General features: G+C 37.6%; 2 protein-coding genes across 2 annotated transcripts in view; both read right to left on the reverse strand.

Moving 5' to 3' along the window:
- The window catches only part of LOC149216345 (cysteine-rich receptor-like protein kinase 44), a 51,366-nt gene extending 45,271 nt beyond the window's left edge, over positions 1 to 6,095 (reverse strand). Inside the window, exons 1-3 of the mRNA XM_089391183.1 lie at positions 5,804 to 6,095; positions 5,482 to 5,611; positions 5,086 to 5,284 (exon numbers count right to left, since the gene is read on the reverse strand). Coding sequence (XP_089247309.1) covers positions 5,240 to 5,284; positions 5,482 to 5,611; positions 5,804 to 6,051 — 423 coding nt within the window. The 5' untranslated portion in view covers positions 6,052 to 6,095 and the 3' untranslated portion in view covers positions 5,086 to 5,239. The remainder of the gene's footprint in view (positions 1 to 5,085; positions 5,285 to 5,481; positions 5,612 to 5,803) is intronic.
- An 11-nt stretch (positions 6,096 to 6,106) lies between these two features.
- Positions 6,107 to 16,820, reverse strand: LOC149216346 (cysteine-rich receptor-like protein kinase 43). Its single transcript, XM_089389916.1, has 6 exons — positions 16,673 to 16,820; positions 16,477 to 16,543; positions 14,648 to 14,748; positions 14,449 to 14,549; positions 6,466 to 6,662; positions 6,107 to 6,346 (listed from the first exon to the last, which is right to left on the reverse strand). The coding sequence occupies exons 3-6, from the start codon at positions 14,722 to 14,724 to the stop codon at positions 6,107 to 6,109; spliced, it is 615 nt and encodes a 204-aa protein (XP_089246042.1). The 5' UTR covers positions 14,725 to 14,748; positions 16,477 to 16,543; positions 16,673 to 16,820.
- Between the last annotated feature and the right edge of the window lie 347 nt (positions 16,821 to 17,167).

A 17,167-nucleotide genomic window follows, 5' to 3' on the forward strand; every position in this document is an offset into this window, starting at 1 on the left:
AAGAATCAACAGTCTTCGTTGTTAGCAAATTTCCCCCCCTAAAGAACAACTAAGGGAAGAGTGGAAATCAACAAAGAACAATTGATGCAACATAATGATATGAATTCTTCAATCATTGGTTCAAATGATGCTATGACCATCCATCGATCCATCCACAATCGATCTTGATAGTTGGCACTAGTCCAAGATTCATTCTTTCATGTTTCTTTTGTAACGATTTGAAAGAAAGACTACTAATTGACCAATAATGTTGATTCTTGGGTAATTTCTTCTGATGAGGATGTGCAAATAGCTCAAATTTTTTTTCAGACTCTAATTTGGGTGCCACAACACTTAGATCTGGAGTTACATGAGCATCCATGTCATCAATATGTTTATCAAGCACTTCACAGTTGGATGTTGGTGATGAGGCAGCAACATGATCATATCTAAGACCTGCTCTTGACGTCTGCACTACATGGGTAATAGGAGAAACAATTCCCTGTCCATTCTTCCCAAGTCCTCTGGTATATCCCATTTTTATCAGCAATTGGGATCCAATACCAGTGGTATGCTTTTCAAAATTGAGTGCAACAATAGTATGTGATGATTCATGGTCATATGCATCAGCCATCTGACAATTAACATCATCAAGTGTGGAAGAAGGAGAGCTTGGCACTTTAACATCAACTATCTCCATCTCAAATCTCTAAAGACGACTAACTTCCAATTCAAGTTCCTGCTTGGACTCTTGCATTTTTATAACCTCATCCTTATCAACTAGTTGTTGAGACAAGGCATCATAATCTTGTTTCAAAAAATGATATTGCTCCATCATTGTTTCTTTTAAACAATCAATCTCCATAATGTGTTGATTATTTTTCTCTTCTAGTTGTTTCTTCAAATTTTAGTCAGAAAAGGACTCAACTTCCTCCTACAAATCATCAAGGAAGTCATTCTTCTCTTGAAATTCATCTGCAAGCATCTAGAAATGTTTTCCCATGGCTGATTCCAAATGGTCAACCTTCTAGATTTTATCAGCTATTGAAGTTTGCAACCTATTCTTAAGAGTTGCATTCTCTGCTTGCAAAACAACTATGACTGACTGCAATTGAAGAACCTCTTTACAAAGTTCATTTTCTTCCTTCTTCTCACGAAGATCCTGCTACCTTTTACCTATTTTGAAAACTGCCAAGTTGAAAATGTAGCCACAAAACAAGGTTGATGATGACAACAAAAGTTGTTTTACACTTCCACAAATGACATAAATCCAGCTAGATTCGCATGACTAGCCAATCAAGCAAGCATTTCATAACCCAAGGTTAAGTACAAGAGAATGCCCAAATCTCTTTTTACCCAGTGAAAAAGTGTTGAGTAATAACTGCTCAATTCTTTTCCTCCTTTTTAAAGCATAATAACTTTTGCTGAGAATTTTTTTTTAGCTCAATAAAATTTGCCCCAAATTTTTTTAAAGAAACTTAAAAACCTTCAAAAGAAACTCTTTCCCTTTTTTTAATACGGATTTCTCTATAAAGAAAATTATGTGGGCATATAAAAAGAAGGAAAGAACCTTGCCAATTTTCCAATTTATTTCTACATGATTTTCTCCCTTATTAAAAAATTAATGTGGGAAAATAATTTATGGCAAAACCTTGTCATAATTTCCTTTTGTGGCACTTTGAGAGCTTACAAGATATTTTGAATGAGACATTGAACACGAAAACCTCCATAGTCTTCCCATGTTGTTTCAATTGACTCGTCTATTCAACCTATCTGCATATGTTGTGATAACCAAGCATTGTGACCTCACCGACTTGAATTGAGAACTTGAATAAATACCATGTGCTACACTTCTCTGCCACTAAGGTTGTCACGACCCTATACCTGTGGTAGTCTTTCAACGACGTATAGCGAGTGTAGCACCACTACACTTTTTCTTTTCACCAATAATAGAGTGTATGGACTACACCTAACTCCAACACTTAGCCAATTCTCCAATTATTTAAGTGTTAACAATGCAGCAGAATAACATTTACTTCAATTACAATTCATCATCATTATTATGCAGCGGAAATCATAAACCATACAAGTATAACGCACATATACTTTGGAGGGGGAACTCATGTAAAGTTTTCCCAATATAATATACAACTGTAATGCACAATATCTTACAATTACAAGTTTACAATAGTCATGTGCTACCAACTTCCTTGGCCTACACAATCCACCAAGTGTTGTGTCACAATCTTGCAACTATCTGGTTGCCTATTTCCCACACAAGATACGAGGAAACCCCAATTTTCCTTGCCTTTGAACAAGTTCTGCAGTTCGACCGTCACACCGGCATTTCTGTCGTTTGGCTGCCCGGTCGCACGCCTTGTCGTACCCAAACCTCCTAGCCCACCGTTCACTGCACAAGGGTCTGTGTCGCCCTCGGGTTTACACGCCTTCGAGTTGGGCTGCCTGCCCAACTCTGCGCCTACGCCCTTGGGTCGGGTCAGGCAGCCTGCCCATGCCCTGCAACTCCGCCCGTAGTTCTGTAACATGTCCGCCAGCCTATACTTCCGCACATCCACCTGTGGTTGACCCAAAACAATCTCGACCTCCTTATGCCTCCCTTTGCTCAGTTCTTCTTCTTGTTGAACTTTGCGATGGTTGCCTTCCCAAATATCATCCACTCGCCTCATACTTATATGTGTGCTAACTCATCCAACTCGGCCAAGGGTCATGACCCTTCACCCATGTGTGGGTTGGCCTCAACGCAAATACTTAAGTCGGCGCAACCACTCTAACACGTCGACCTCCTCATTGTCACACGCTTAACTAGTCTATAAACTCGACCTTTGTCACACTTTGGCCAACTCGTCGCATGTCAAGGTCACGGGACGCCCGTGTCGCCCTCGACCATCACACGACCTCTGCACATCTTACCAAGCACTCGCTGGTCTCGCCCACCGCTATGGGCACTCACATGCCCGTCACCCTTAATTGACGCACTCTCATCACACATCCCCCTGAGTCTTGTAGTACGTCCGCCTGTAGCACATGGGTGCACCCGACTTAACTTAGTCGTGTTTAACTGAATGTCCAATCGTCGTCGCACAATGTGCCCGTGTCGGTCCGCACAGGCACTCATCGCATGTGATCGTGTCTGCCTCAACTCGTGGGCCTAACATCCTCCCCCACTTTAAATAAGGTTGTCATCCTCGACAACTCCATTGTATCATCTTAAAGTGTTGCTAGCTTCAGCATCTCCAAAATGTCCATGTTGTCCACCTCTGCTCCATCATCGCACAAACCATCAAGGCTCATAACTCCATGAATGAGAAAGTCTTCTCAATCCATGTTCATCAACCACCTCTGTCACAATCTCTACATGTTGCCCCACCGTGGAAGGTTGGTCCCTCCAACTCAAGCTACATGCTATCACTACAACATACATCGTGTTGACCCATCATGTATCGCCATCATGTGAACTGCTGCCATGATACTCCAACCCAATTGAAACACATCTCAGTACACTGTCGACCCTCATGACTCGAACTAGTCGGGTGATCAGTCCAACTATCATGCTCAAACCATGAGAATGCACCTCCTCATGCCATTATCAGTTGTTTCCCTCAGCATCCTGTCACAACATCAAATTGATCAAGAATCCATCCCATCTCCATCAAAGTGTAAATTAAGCCATGCCCAGGTCCATGAAGTAGTCTCCATTTCATCCGGAACATGTTGTCCATGATGCTGGTGTCGATGTGTTGTATATCATCATCTCTCAAAAGGGGCAAGTCTACACCTTCTTCATCCTCTTCTTCATACATCACGACTTCTTCTTCTTCATCGCAATCTGCAACTACATCCTGCTCCATTGCCCAACCAAGTCGAAGAAGCTCTTCTTCAACATTCCCTTCCAAGACTTCAAGTTCATCTCAAATTCGTGAGTTATCTTCTTTCATATGCCTCAACCTGTATAAGGTCAGCAAGAGCCTCCCATGGCATTCTTCGCAACTTTCCATGTCTTATCGTTCAACTTGGCCCAAGCACAATGCTTCACCACCTGCTTCACTTTTCTTCAAATCTCAATCAGCTCGACTCGCCCTAAATCAAGCTTTGATACCATCTATCATGGCCCTAACCTGTGGTAGGCCCAAGCAACAAACTTCCTTGAGCACGGATCTGATCCATTTTGCAAGCAAGGACAAGCGAGATAGCCTGGAACATCAAACCTCAGAGTTATTGATGTCGCTCTGCAATATGGGTAGCGCACTGGAAAACTCGTTACCAAAAACTTAAACCTCAAGGCCAAGGCTGAAAATGCATTAATTCTTTGCATGTCAGTACCCAGATGGAATCATGAGATTCAAGGTGGACGAGGATAGCGGGAAAGACAGGAAAAGAAAGAGGTTCAAGGTGCCTGACGTCTTGGATGAAGATTTGGACGAAGGGTGCTTCTGGCTGCAGAGAATCAAGCATGGTCAAAACAGATCAAATTGTAACAAAAATGACGTCATTCAAAGACTACAAGACATCGTGAAAGTTTTCCCAATAAATCAGATCCAAATCAACACTCAAACAAATTTGTAGCTCCACAAAACAAAAACTCTAGATCATTAAAAAATAGAAAACTCCAAAAATGAATTCAGCAAATAGAAAACTCCAAAAATGAATTCAACAATGTAGGAATCTTCTGCTTTGATAGCATGTAAGAGTATTTTATTACTCACAATCTTCTGTAAAAGTACATAGAAGACCTCCATTATATAGCAATGGAAGAGACTTAGTGTCGATTAAGGATAACTAAAACAATTGCACAAATGTAAGTCCGTATTTGAACTTACAACTCACCATACTTAACTCATAGAAAAATAAGGCATTGAAAAAAATAACTCAAATGAAAAAATACAGCTCCACATTTGTAAACAAAATAATACTTTAAATAAAATCTCCACATTTGTAAACAAAATAATACTTTAAATAAAACTCTAGGGTATCCGAGGAAAATTATCAGTTATCACTACCTCTGCTTCTTTATAAATTTAAGACATCAAATTTCCTATTTGGAACCAAAAGAGTCAGAAATGATAGACTAGTTGGAGAAGTTGATACCAGTGGCTTTTCGGGAACTGGTAAATTCTCAGAAGTTGAAAGCATCGTTATAACTTGTGACATTGTTGGACGAAGCGAATCTTTTTGTATACACAAAAGGCCAACCTGAATGCATCTCAAAGCTTTCGCCTTCTCCGTTTCAGCCATGGTTGGATCAATCGTTGGCACAAATTTCTTTTTTTTTGTATGAACACCATACCTGCATTTTCATAAAATATATACATGAAATAAAGATCGATAATTTTGGCTTTAGTTTAGTTTCTTGATAAAATAAGTATACAAGTCAACAGATGAGTAATTCGTATCAAAATTGATCAGTGAAACCCGTCATCTCATGCTTCGGCTAAAGATATCCTCTGAAGAAAATACAACTTGAACAGTATGAGAGCATCTCACCCGTTCTAAAAAATCGGTAGATGATATCTTTTTTCCAGTGATAAGTTCCAGGAGAACAATACCAAAGCTGTAGACATCGGTTCTTACAGATAACGTCCCCGTAGAAAGATACTCTAGTGGCATATAGCCGCTGCATATTCAAATTCCAATGGAAGAGATGCTGTGAAGGAACTTCTGGAAGATAAAAACTGAACAGAAAATGTAAATTCCAATTTTCTTTTGAATTATTTATGCTTTTTTGCATATACTAATGTAAAACATAAAAGAAAATTTCAACAACAATGAAACAGAAATTTACAATGCAAACATGTTAAAATCTTACAAAGTTCCTACACGTGTTGTAGCAATGACGTGAGTCTCATCTTCAGGGAAAAGTTTTGCAGTGCCGAAATCTGCTATCTTAGGGTTCAGTTTCTCGTCCAACAAAATATTACTTGGTTTAATATCTCCATGAACAATCCGCACTTGAGAATCCTCGTGAAGATAGAGAAGCCCTCGAGCTATTCCCTGGATGATGTTGTAACGCTTGTGCCAATCAAGGCCTTTGCGATTTTCTGGATCTGTATCCATGCATTCAAGAGGCCAATTCAACACCGAACTATCTAGATTGATACATTACTGATTTTTATCTTGATATATTAAGTGCAAGTGACTCACCGGATAGGAATTTATCAAGGCTCTTATTCGGCAAGTACTCATAAACAAGAAACCCTTCTGACTCCTGTTCGCAGGAGCCGAGTAGGTTCACTAAATTCCGATGCTGAACTTCTGCAAGCAGCTTTTCATTCATAAATTCTTTCCTTCCTTTGTTAGATGTTAACGACATCTTCTTCACAGCTATTTGTTTTCCGTCGTGGGTAGTCCCCTAAGAGATTCAGACAAATGCTCTGTATGAAAGATTTTCTAAAGTAAATCTGAATTGTCCTTCTGGACTACTATATTCTTATATAAACCAATATAAGCTTTGTGATTACCATATGTTACCTTGTATACAGCGCCAAATCCGCCCTCCCCAACCTTCTTGTCCTCATGAAAATTGTTTGTAGCATCTTTCAAAGCTTCCATCTTAAACACTTTTTGGCGCCCAGTGGATAGCAGATCTTCCTCCGGCTCAGGGTCTAGCAGATCTTCCTCCTCTTGCAGCACAGTGAAGAGTAGATCTTCCTCCACTTGTCCATTATCTATATACAAAGAAAATACACCCTTCCATCTAAAAAATATGTTGGTAAAGATTATCAAATAAAACTTTATCTATCGGACACGTTGTTGGGTTTACAACATTAAAGATAATATTTGTTCCGTTTGTCTCAAAATATTAAAATACAAAGTTGATTGGTTGGTAAATTAATAAATTTATTTATTTATCATCAATTTTGTTTAAAGTTGGATAGAGATTTATTGGATTTCTATGTGTGAGTTGAGTAGGTTGTATACTGAAATTGAAATGAATGAATGAAGCATTTTCAGGTGCTGAAGTAATTTATGTATTTAAAAATATAATTTTATTAATTAAAAAATATAAATTTATAAAGAATTAAATTAATTAATTAAAATATGTATAAAAAATAATTAACAACACTAATTTAAATTATTCAAAATTTTATTATAATTATGATGTATGAGCATTTTAAGTCAAAACTTTTTTTGGTTAGATTTAAGGGTTTTATTTATCACATTAGTTGGTTCTTTAAATGAGTGGATTTGTTTAATTTAATGTGTTTTTTTTATATTTCTAGAATAATTATACATAAATGATTAAAGTGATGATTAATGTAATTAAATCTTTTCTAAATGAGAGAACTTGAGAGTATTTTGGAGAGTTGGAGAGGTTTAGGAGTTAGTTGGATTTTTAGAAGATTTTGTGGGCCTAAGAAGGCTAGATTTAGAGATTGTTGAAGGAATTGTGGATCTAAATTAACTCTAGTTCAGGATCCCTTTTTTGCATATAACTTGTAGACAAATTATTCATCATAAAGAGGAATAAGAAGAGTTTTGAGAAAAAGCTAGAGAAGCATAGAGGCTAAGAGTGGTTTTAAGGTCTAGAGGGCCAAATGATGTAAATTTAGGCTAGGGGTCCTTTAATCGTGTGTATATAGTATGGAATTACTCTGTTTTGAGTACAATTGAAGTATGAGTCTTTGCTTATTATTGGATGTCGCGTAATTGTTTATAAATCATGAATATATACGAATGGACAATCATCTAATATTGCAGGTGTGGATAAAGCTCACGAGGTATCTGTAGGTATATATATACATATTATTTCCATATCGCAGTAGCACAATAGGAGCGTAGTGATAATAAGCTTAGGAGAGATAGTGTTGATTGTTGATCAACATAGGATCAATGATCCATTAATGGAGGCTACGAGAATCTTCTGAAAGTATCCAACATCGAGAGAGAGAGAGAGAGAGAGAGAGAGAGAGAGACCACGTTGGAAGAACGAGATTATACTAGAGGAGCCAAAGATCATAAATTAAGCTAAAGGAAAAAGTTGAGGCATAGAGGTGAAACACACTTAGTTTTTGAAGTTTGGATGCAAACCCATTAGATAATAGCATCGAGGAATGACAATTGATGGAGTCGGGATATGGAACAAGAGCATCGCGCTAGAAGGTCGGAAGCCTGTAAGGGATTATGAATTATAATTATTAAAACTCGTTGGGCACTAGGGATCGTTATCTAACGAAGTGGCAGTTGATGGGGATTTTCCAGTTGCCATGTTCCATTAGAGCCCAGAGGAGTTCATAATTAAGTGTCGGGCATTGAGTAGGGCTGACAGGAAAAATCATAAAAGTGGCGATAGGCAGAGAATTCAACCAAGTGGTGACAAGCGAAGGTTCCACAAAATTGGAGTTCAAGGCAGCAGGACCGACACCCTGAAACTGCAAGTTGGGAAGATTTAGAGAGTTGAAACCAAGTATAAGCCTAAAAAGGCCCAACGCTTAGCCAATTTATCTTTTCGAGTGAAGTTCGTCAGTTGTGGGAGCAGGGGCCATCTATTTACAAATTTTTGTAATACAAATCTAGACCAGAGAACCTAGAAGGACGAAATCCCATAAGCTCTTTTAATTAAGCGTCAGAGACTAGGGGACCAGGAACTGTCAAGTGACAGAAATAAATACTTTCCATTTCCTGGATTTATTAAGCGATGGAAATTGTATGGTCCTCAAGGAGATTCAACGTGTTGGTGAGGCTATGATAAAGTAAAGATAGTGTGAAGTGGACCATACCTGAAATCTCAGAACACCTAGAAGCCTAGAAGTTTTTTTAATCAAGAGTTGGGGCTCTGGGCAGCGGGATATATGTATAAAGGTCGCGCCTTATCATTGTAGTGGGCCACATTTATAAGAAGCCAAGGTTTATATTAAATAAGGCTTGACTCTGGGGGCTATTCAAAATAAAAGGAAAGGTTGGAATGACAAAATTAATAAAAGTGTCGAGAGGGTAAAAGAAGAGCTAAAAGGGCAAGACTGTAAATAAAGTCTTTACATCTGGGGGCTATATATGACGGGATTTGAACTCGATGATTTTGGTACAACTCTTTCGGCTACTCCCATTGTATTAGTAAAGTGATTTATATCCCGATAAAGTTGATTTCACAGAGCTAAAGGAAGCACTTTTTGGCCAGAGTAGGACTAGGCACTATGGGTAAGCAGGCTCAAATTTTGGGCTTGCATCAAATGGTATCAGAGCTTGAATACTCTAAAAATCTTAAAGTACAGAAAATAGAAAGTGGAGTTGCAGCGGAATCAAATTTGGAGGAATCTGAAGAAGGTAAATTTGTTTGTTCTACAATTTATATTTGTGCTTGAAGATTGAGGACCACAAGGTAAAGCTTGAAAGAGGAGCACTGAAATTTTGGAAGAAGAGGGAAAAAAACGTTATGAGTCAAGGATATTGAAGAACTACAGTAGTGGAGGCAAAGCTGGCACATACAGAGCTCTCAAAAAGGGAAACAGAGTAAGATTATATCACAATTTGTTTTGTATATATTTTACATTAAGTTGAAGTTTGAGAGATGTTTTGAAGCTTTCTTTTAAGAAAGGAAGGATAGGTAGTAGTTAGAGCAGGCTTGCATTATGATGCAACAATGTGGAGACATATTAGGGAGATGAAAGCAATGATATACTTTTGGAAGAGAATTGGTTCAAAGGAGTGGACCAACAAGAAGATTATTGAGGATCTTGGTACATATCTTATAATGTTTTATTTTGTGTTAACTCTGGTCATAAAGAACTGTGGTTGCAGGTTGGAATAGACATTAGGAAGAAAGCTAGTAATGTTGTGAAAAGAAGAGGAAACAATAGACTCTCAGAAGAAAGAGGAATCATGACAAAACCCAGCAAGGATATGAAGTAAGGGCAGTAAAGGAGAAGAGAAAAGTGAGTAGGGGAAAGTGCAACAACCTAATAGCTTTTGAAGTTGAGGAGAAGACATGCTCTAGAGAAGGAGAAGAGGTTATGATGTAGAGGACCAGAAGAAGGACGACTTCCAAAAAGTAACAGTTGGGTAGAAGTTGTCAAAGAAGGTAATTCCACAGTGAGTGTGGGTAGAATAGCTTGGAGAAAGAGAGGAAGAAGTTCCAGAGGTAGAAAAAGGCTAAGCACGGGAGGAAGCTTAGTGAGGTATCGATAGCAGGTACAAGACTTGCTACGAGAATAAGGCTTGTTACACCTCACAGAGGAACAATACGAGTTTACAAGAAGAAGAAACAGAAGGTAAAATGATTATTGGTGGTCATATGGTGGGTTCAGGAAAGGGCCACAATCAATAAGAAAGGAATGCCAAAGCATCTAGCATAGGGAGGATGAGTGAAGAAGAGTTCAAGAGAGAGATGATGGAGTTGAATGGAGAATTTGATCATTTGAGACAACTATTATGAGACCAGGGATATGGTTGGATGATGAGACAGAAGAAAGTGAGATGGCCTATTATAAAAAGAGTTGAGGCAAAGAGTGCATGTTAAAGTGAGAAAAAAACTCAGAGCAGTTGAGTATAATTTGATTGTTTGTGGATGAGCTTCTATGTTGCTGAAGGATAAGCCATAGATGTGGAGGAAAGATTTCTTGATAATTTGGTGAACTACTGGATTAGTTAAAACCAGCATAAGGATGTGTTGACTGAGGCATCAACTGAGGCCGAGGAACCTTATGCTTTTAAACCTAATGATTTATGTGTGGATGCAGGTAATGAACAACATTCAGCTGACATATTTTTGCAGGTTGATGAAGAAATGAGGCTATTGGAGGAGATGGATGAGATCAAGGAATTACTACTTGAGCAAATTTTTGTAGATGTTAGAGATGGACAATTATTGAAAACTTCTATAGAAGATGATAATGATAATGTTGGAGCAAAAGGAACCAGTTCCATGACATAGGAATCAAAGTTAAAAATTAGTGTGGGAAGTAATTTTGCAGCAAAGCTCAGATTTTTAGAGGATTGGTTGGAAAATCCAAGGCCAACTAAAGAAGGAAGTGCAAACAAAACAAGTTCCAATAATTTTAAGGAAGATGAGGAGAAAGTACTGCAACAACAAATGAGGAATAACAACAACATAGTTCAACAAGAAAGAAACAAAGAATTGCAAAGTATGAACCAGCCTGAAGATCAGTTGGACATGGAGATTGAAGAGATGAGGACGTTGATGTTGAAATAACCTCATCATAAGAGGTGTTTAAGGAAAAGGAAATTAAGGGAAAACATATTTCAGATGATGGAGTAATATTACATCAACAAGGAAGGAGGAGAACTACAACATAAAGTATGGAAGCCTGGGAGGATGAAGAAGACAACAATAGAGTAGCAACATAACAAAGAGAAGGACCAACTACAGAACAAAGTTTGGGATCCAGGAAAGTATAATTTCACCAACACATGGTTAGGAGACCATGATTTTTTTTTTCACCTTGGGATTATGATGCAGGAGCATCTTACCCTCAAGTCAATACTCCTTTTGAATAGACCTAGGGGTTTCATTTACCACAGGAGTTGATTTCCTAAATGAGTGGATTTGTTTAATTTAATGTGTTTTCCTATATTTCTAGAATAGTTGTACATAAGTGATTATAGTGAGGATTGATGTAATCATATCTTCTCTAAATGAGAGATCTTGAGAGTATTTTGGAGAGTTAGAGAGATTTAGGAGTTAGTTGGATTTTTAGAGGATTTTGAGGATCTAGAGAGGCTAGATTTACAGATTGTTGAAGGAATTGTGGATCTGAACTAACTCTGGTTCAAGATCCCCTTTTCGTATATAATTTGTAGAAAAAATATTTATCATAAGGAGGAATAGGAAGAGATCCAAGAAAAAGCTAGAGAGGCCTAGAGGGCCTAATGATGTAAATTTAGGTGAACGATATTTTAATTATGTGTATATAATATGGAATTACATTGTTTCAAGTACAATTGAAGTACGAGTCTCTGCTTATTATTGGATATCGCGTAATTTCTTATACATCCTGAATATGTATGAATGCACAATCATCTAATATTGTAGGTGTGGATGAAGCTTAGGAGGGATCTGTAGGTATATATATACATATTATTGCCATATTAGAGCAGCACAGCAGGAGCGTAGTGATAATAAGCTCAGGAGATATAGCGTTGATTTTTTATCAACATAAGATCAATGATCCATTAATGGAGGCTATAAGAGTCTTCTAAAAGTATCCAACATTGAGAGAGAGAGAGAGAGAGAGAGAGAGAGATGGAAGAACGAGATTGAACAAGAGGAATCAGAGATCATAAATTAAGCTAGAGGCAAAAGTTGAGGCATCGAGGCGAAACACACTTAGTTTTTGAAGTTTGGATGGAAGCCCATTAGATAACAACACCGAGGAATGACAATTGATGGAGCCAGGAGATGGAACAAGAGTGTTGGGCTGGAAAGTAATAAGCTCGTAAGGGCTTATAAATTATAATTATTAAAACCCATTGGGCACCGAGGATTGTTAACTAACAGAGTGGCAGTTGACAGGGATTTTCCAGTTTCCCTATTCCATTACAGCCCAAAGGAATTCATAATTAGGTGTTGGGTATTGAGTGGGGCCGATAGGAGAAATCATAAAATTGGAATAGACAGAGAATTCAACCAAGTGGCAAGAAGCGAAGGTTCCACAAAACTAAAGTTCGAGCCAGCGGGACCCAAACTCGGAAGCCACAAGACAGGAATATTTGGAGAGTTGAAACCAAGTATAAGCCTGAAAATGTGCAACACTTAACCAATTTGACTTTCCAAGTGAAGTTCGCCAGTTGTGGGAGCAAGGGTTGTCTATTAACGAAACCTCGTAACATAAATTTGGATCAGAGAACTCAAAAGGGTGAAACACGGTAAGCTATTTTAATTAAGCGCTAGAGACCAGAGACCGTCAAGTGATGACAACAAAAATACTTTTTGTTCCCCGGATCTATTAAGCGACGAAGATTATGGGGTCCTCAAGGAGAGTGAGTGTGTTGGCGAGGTTACGATAGAGGAAAGACAGTGTGGAGTGGACCATACATGGAATCCTGGAACACCCGGAAGCCCGAAAGTTTTTGTAATCAAAAGTTAGGCTTTGGGTAGAAGGATATATGTATAAAATTCGTGCATTATCATTGTCTTGGGTCACATCTATAAGCGGCCAAGGTTTATATTAAAGAAGGCTTGACTTTGTGGGCTATTCAAAATAAAAAGAAAGGTTGGAATAACAGAATTAATATAAGCCCCGAGAGGGTAAAAGAGGGGCTAAAAGTACAAGACTGTAAATAAAGTCTCTCCAACAAGGGGCTATATATGATAGGACTTGAACTTGTTGGTTTTGGTACAACTCTTTCGACTCCTCCCACTGTATTATTAAAGGGATTTATATCCTGATAAAGCTGATTTCGCAGGGCTGAAGGAAGCGATTTTTGGCCAAAGTAGGACTAGGCACTGTGGGTAAGGAGGCTCATATTTTGGGCTTGTATCAAATTATTAAATTAAATTGAATGTTTTTATAAAATAAACAATTATTGTAATTTTTTTATATAGAGAGATTTTCTTTTAAAATAAAGTTTTCTAGTGTAAATAATTATTATCTAATTTTCCATGGGGTCTTGGGGTTTTGGCACTCCTAGATGCTAAGTTACTTGTTCCCACCCTATTTAGGTGTTATTGTTGAACATGACCATGATGTAGCCACCAATGCTTCTATATATAGTTTTCACATTGGTAAATTCACTTTCTTTTAACTATTTCTTGCATTTATTTATTTAATTTAATTTGATAGACCTCTCTAAAAATATTTACAAAAATTATATTCTCAAAAACATTTTAACAAAATACGCTACTCTAACTTAAAAACATTCTTACAAAATACACTTTTAAATAAAAAAATAAGTTTACAATTACAAAAATATTAAAATAATTGTTTTGCAAAAGACAATCCACAAATGTTGTAATGCAATGTCTTTTAAATATTTTGACTCTATCAAATTACTTAAAAAAAAAATTAAAATAAAAAAATATATTAATTATAATTATCAATAAAACATTTTGGCAAGATCAAATTACATACCAGTAAAACTAAAATAAAAAATAAAAAGAAATAATTATATTTATAATAATAATAATAATAATAACAATTATAATTATAATTATAATTACGTGATTGATTATGATAGTGAGTTGTATTTGGGTAGTTTGCCTCTTCCCTTAAAGATGGGCAATCTATTTTTGAACTTGTAGCTTTTTGTTATTTTGGTTAAATGTTTTTTTGCCTTTACCACTTGCCCCACCAGTGTAATAAGGCTAGTGGTCTGATTTTGAATAGCTCTCAAAGATGTATGGTTTATAAGAAATAATAGAAAATAAATTAGCTTGATGTAATTTTAACTTTGAATCTAAAATCTTGAATAGGAATCAAATCTCTTTTCACTCTAAAGAAAAATTTGTTTGTAACTCAAGAAATTAAATTCTTTAAAATAAATCCCAAATCCCCTTACGCTGGCCGTCAGTTAAAACTAAACCCATTTCGCAACTAATTTTGTTCCCCATGGCATTTAACTTCTTCCGATCTTCTTCGTCTACTACCTTTGAGAAGAATCTGCAATCAAACAATGAAAACACTTATTTGTCTGCATTTGACCTGTACCATACACACAGGGTCGTAGATAAGATTAACTACGGAATGTTGAGTATTACCTTGTAGAGCCAGAAGGGTGAATCTCAGTAAGGCACACGCTTATCAATGATGTAGCTTCTTGCATTACATCCTGCATTCGCTGGGGTCTCCTTCAATCTTTCTAGAAGAATGACAAAATCATACATTTCTTTTATAAGAGCTTGAGAAAAGGGACAACTCTATGCACAATCACAATCACCATCACTTGCTGTGAAATGACCACAATATTATTAACAATATCCAGAAACATTACTGTACAATCGTACGGGCCTTCTGTGAGATGCCCACATTATTATTAACAATATCCAGAAACATAAATGAAAACATTCTACCTGCAAGCGTGCTCTGAGCCCTGCTGAAGTGGAATCGAGTCGTTCCTCAACTGAGGATGAAAAGCAGGAGGGGGTGCTACAACGAGATTTGAATTAATTGGATTGGATTGATTTATTACTTTTTAATTTTATTTATCGCTCTATTCTTATCCAACCCATTAACCTAAGTTATTACCTAGTGCGTAATACTTACCAGTCTGCAATACCTAAAGCGCTTCTCCAACCCATTAAGTTATTATATAGTGATTAATAATAACGAGTTTGCAATATCCAAAGCACAGGTGTGTTCGACATGAGGGTAACCTGGCGTATCGCCAATCTTCAAGCTGAAATCGTGGCAACTTCAATGTGAGTGATCATGTCATTCCAACTTTGGCCTTAAATATAGGAATTTCACTTTGGCCGTAAATATAGGCATTTAAAGTGAATCTCGAATTCCCAAAATGGTGGCAGCTTAGAGGCTAGTGGGCTCATTCCAACTGGCCCTGAATCTAGGAATTTAAGGCATTTCGGTTGAGGAAATTAGGACGGTAACTAATTGTGATCAGACCAGCCTATCTGTGTAACTGGTAAGCGGATTGTGTTGCTCGGATGAGCCATACGATAAGAAAGCGCTGTGCAGACAAGCTCGAGGGCATTGTAAGTGGGTTGAACACCATTTTTTTGGGGTCTGTGTGTGTTAATTTACAGTAACCGATTTTGGTAATTTTACTGTACGGATGAGGGAATGGATAGATAACTACTGGTTTGAATTTCCAGTCAGGGACTTGGCTTTGCTGCTGTTCTTGTGAGTATTTGGAGTAGATTGACTGCCATTGTTGTGCAGTGGCTTGTGTTTTCTTGTGGATTCTCCGATCTGCTAAAATGATGTGTAAAAAAAGGTTGCTGCTGTTCTTGTGAGTATTTGGAGTAGATTGACTGCCATTGTTGTTCAGTGGGTTGTGTTTTCTTGTGGATTCTCTGATCTGCTAAAATGATGTGTAAAAAGACCTTTTCTGCTGTGCAGGACAGTCTATTTCAGGCATTTTTTACTGTTCTTTTACGCTGGAAGAGGGTGTTAATGACTGCACTTGAGCAGTTCCCAGAAGGGCAAAGTGCCATTGACCTGAATTATTTAATTAAAAAGTCAATCTAAAGAAGCGACTATGCCATCCCGGGCAATGCCCCAACGCGGTGTTCAGTAAGGGCTGAAAATAAATAGATTGCATTAAATGAGCGGAGCTGGAGCTGTATATGCCCACTTTGGATTTTGGTAACTATGTGGGTATATACAACTCTGGCTCATTTAATGCCATTTGCAGTGGCCGTTCAGTAAAAAGCCTGTAGGAAAAAGTATGACTACTCTGCCTGTCCTACGAGCTCATATCATATTAAATACCCTCTTGTCGATGCGATACAGTATGCACAAGCCATATAGTTGCTGAATATCTATAACAAGATTTGAACACGCGACCTACGCTTACAACAAAAACAAAACTAACCATAAGCAAACATGCCAGATCGGGACGCTTTCTTACCATCGATTTTCCCGAGAACATTCTTGCGAGTGCGATGAGCTTTCAGATCAGCTTTCAGATCTCACGTCTGCACACAGAAATACAACGATATTGGAAAATGCGGCATTAACGGCCAGATAAATATCTATTAAACCCATGAATTGTATTCCTTACAGAAGTAAGATAAAATTATTTTCAAAGCTTCTTTGGGAGTTACATTAAATGCCGGTGGAGGCAAGCTTCTTTGCGAATCACCCATGAGATTGGCAATTAAACTCAAACGATATGGGCTGAAAGATTTGCAGAAGGATATGGCGAATAAGGAATGGAATCCTCTGCCGATTAAACCCAAAAGATAAGGGCTGAAAGGTTTTGTCGGTGCCGTCACCTCCCCGTTACAGAAATGTTAGGTAGGAATCGTCAAAGTAGTTTCCAGCTGTTATCAAGTTTTATATAAACGGGTGAAGTGTCAATAGAATAGAATGAGTAATTTCTCATGATTTTTGAATAGTTCACTTTAACACTCATTGCATGGGGTGATGATCACAAGGGTGGAGAAACGGATTGAAACTAGTGAAATGAATCACATAGCGTAACGGGATTGAAACTAGTGAAATGAATCACATAGCGTCAATCATTACTTCCTGGAAGTCACCCATCCAGAACACCTATCAATGAAAAATATTGATACTTACTGTGTTTATTTAAATTA

Source organism: Pinus tabuliformis, chromosome 1_1 (genome assembly GCF_031772625.1).
Source record: "Pinus tabuliformis cultivar Carrire ecotype Pingquan chromosome 1_1, CPIR1, whole genome shotgun sequence".
In the NCBI taxonomy this organism is placed as follows: domain Eukaryota; kingdom Viridiplantae; phylum Streptophyta; class Pinopsida; order Pinales; family Pinaceae; genus Pinus; species Pinus tabuliformis.

What these genes read in the sequence shown, in the direction of transcription:
- LOC149216346 (XM_089389916.1), bottom strand. Translation starts at nt 14,724, where the DNA reads ATGCAGGATGTAATGCAAGAAGCTACATCATTGATAAGCGTGTGCCTT. An exon ending in AGTTTTAACTGACGGCCAGC is followed by an intron (nt 6,663 to 14,448) that starts GTAAGGGGATTT and finishes CTTTGTATATAG; the next exon opens with ATAATGGACAAGTGGAGGAA. An exon ending in GATTTGGCGCTGTATACAAG is followed by an intron (nt 6,347 to 6,465) that starts GTAACATATGGT and finishes TGAATCTCTTAG; the next exon opens with GGGACTACCCACGACGGAAA.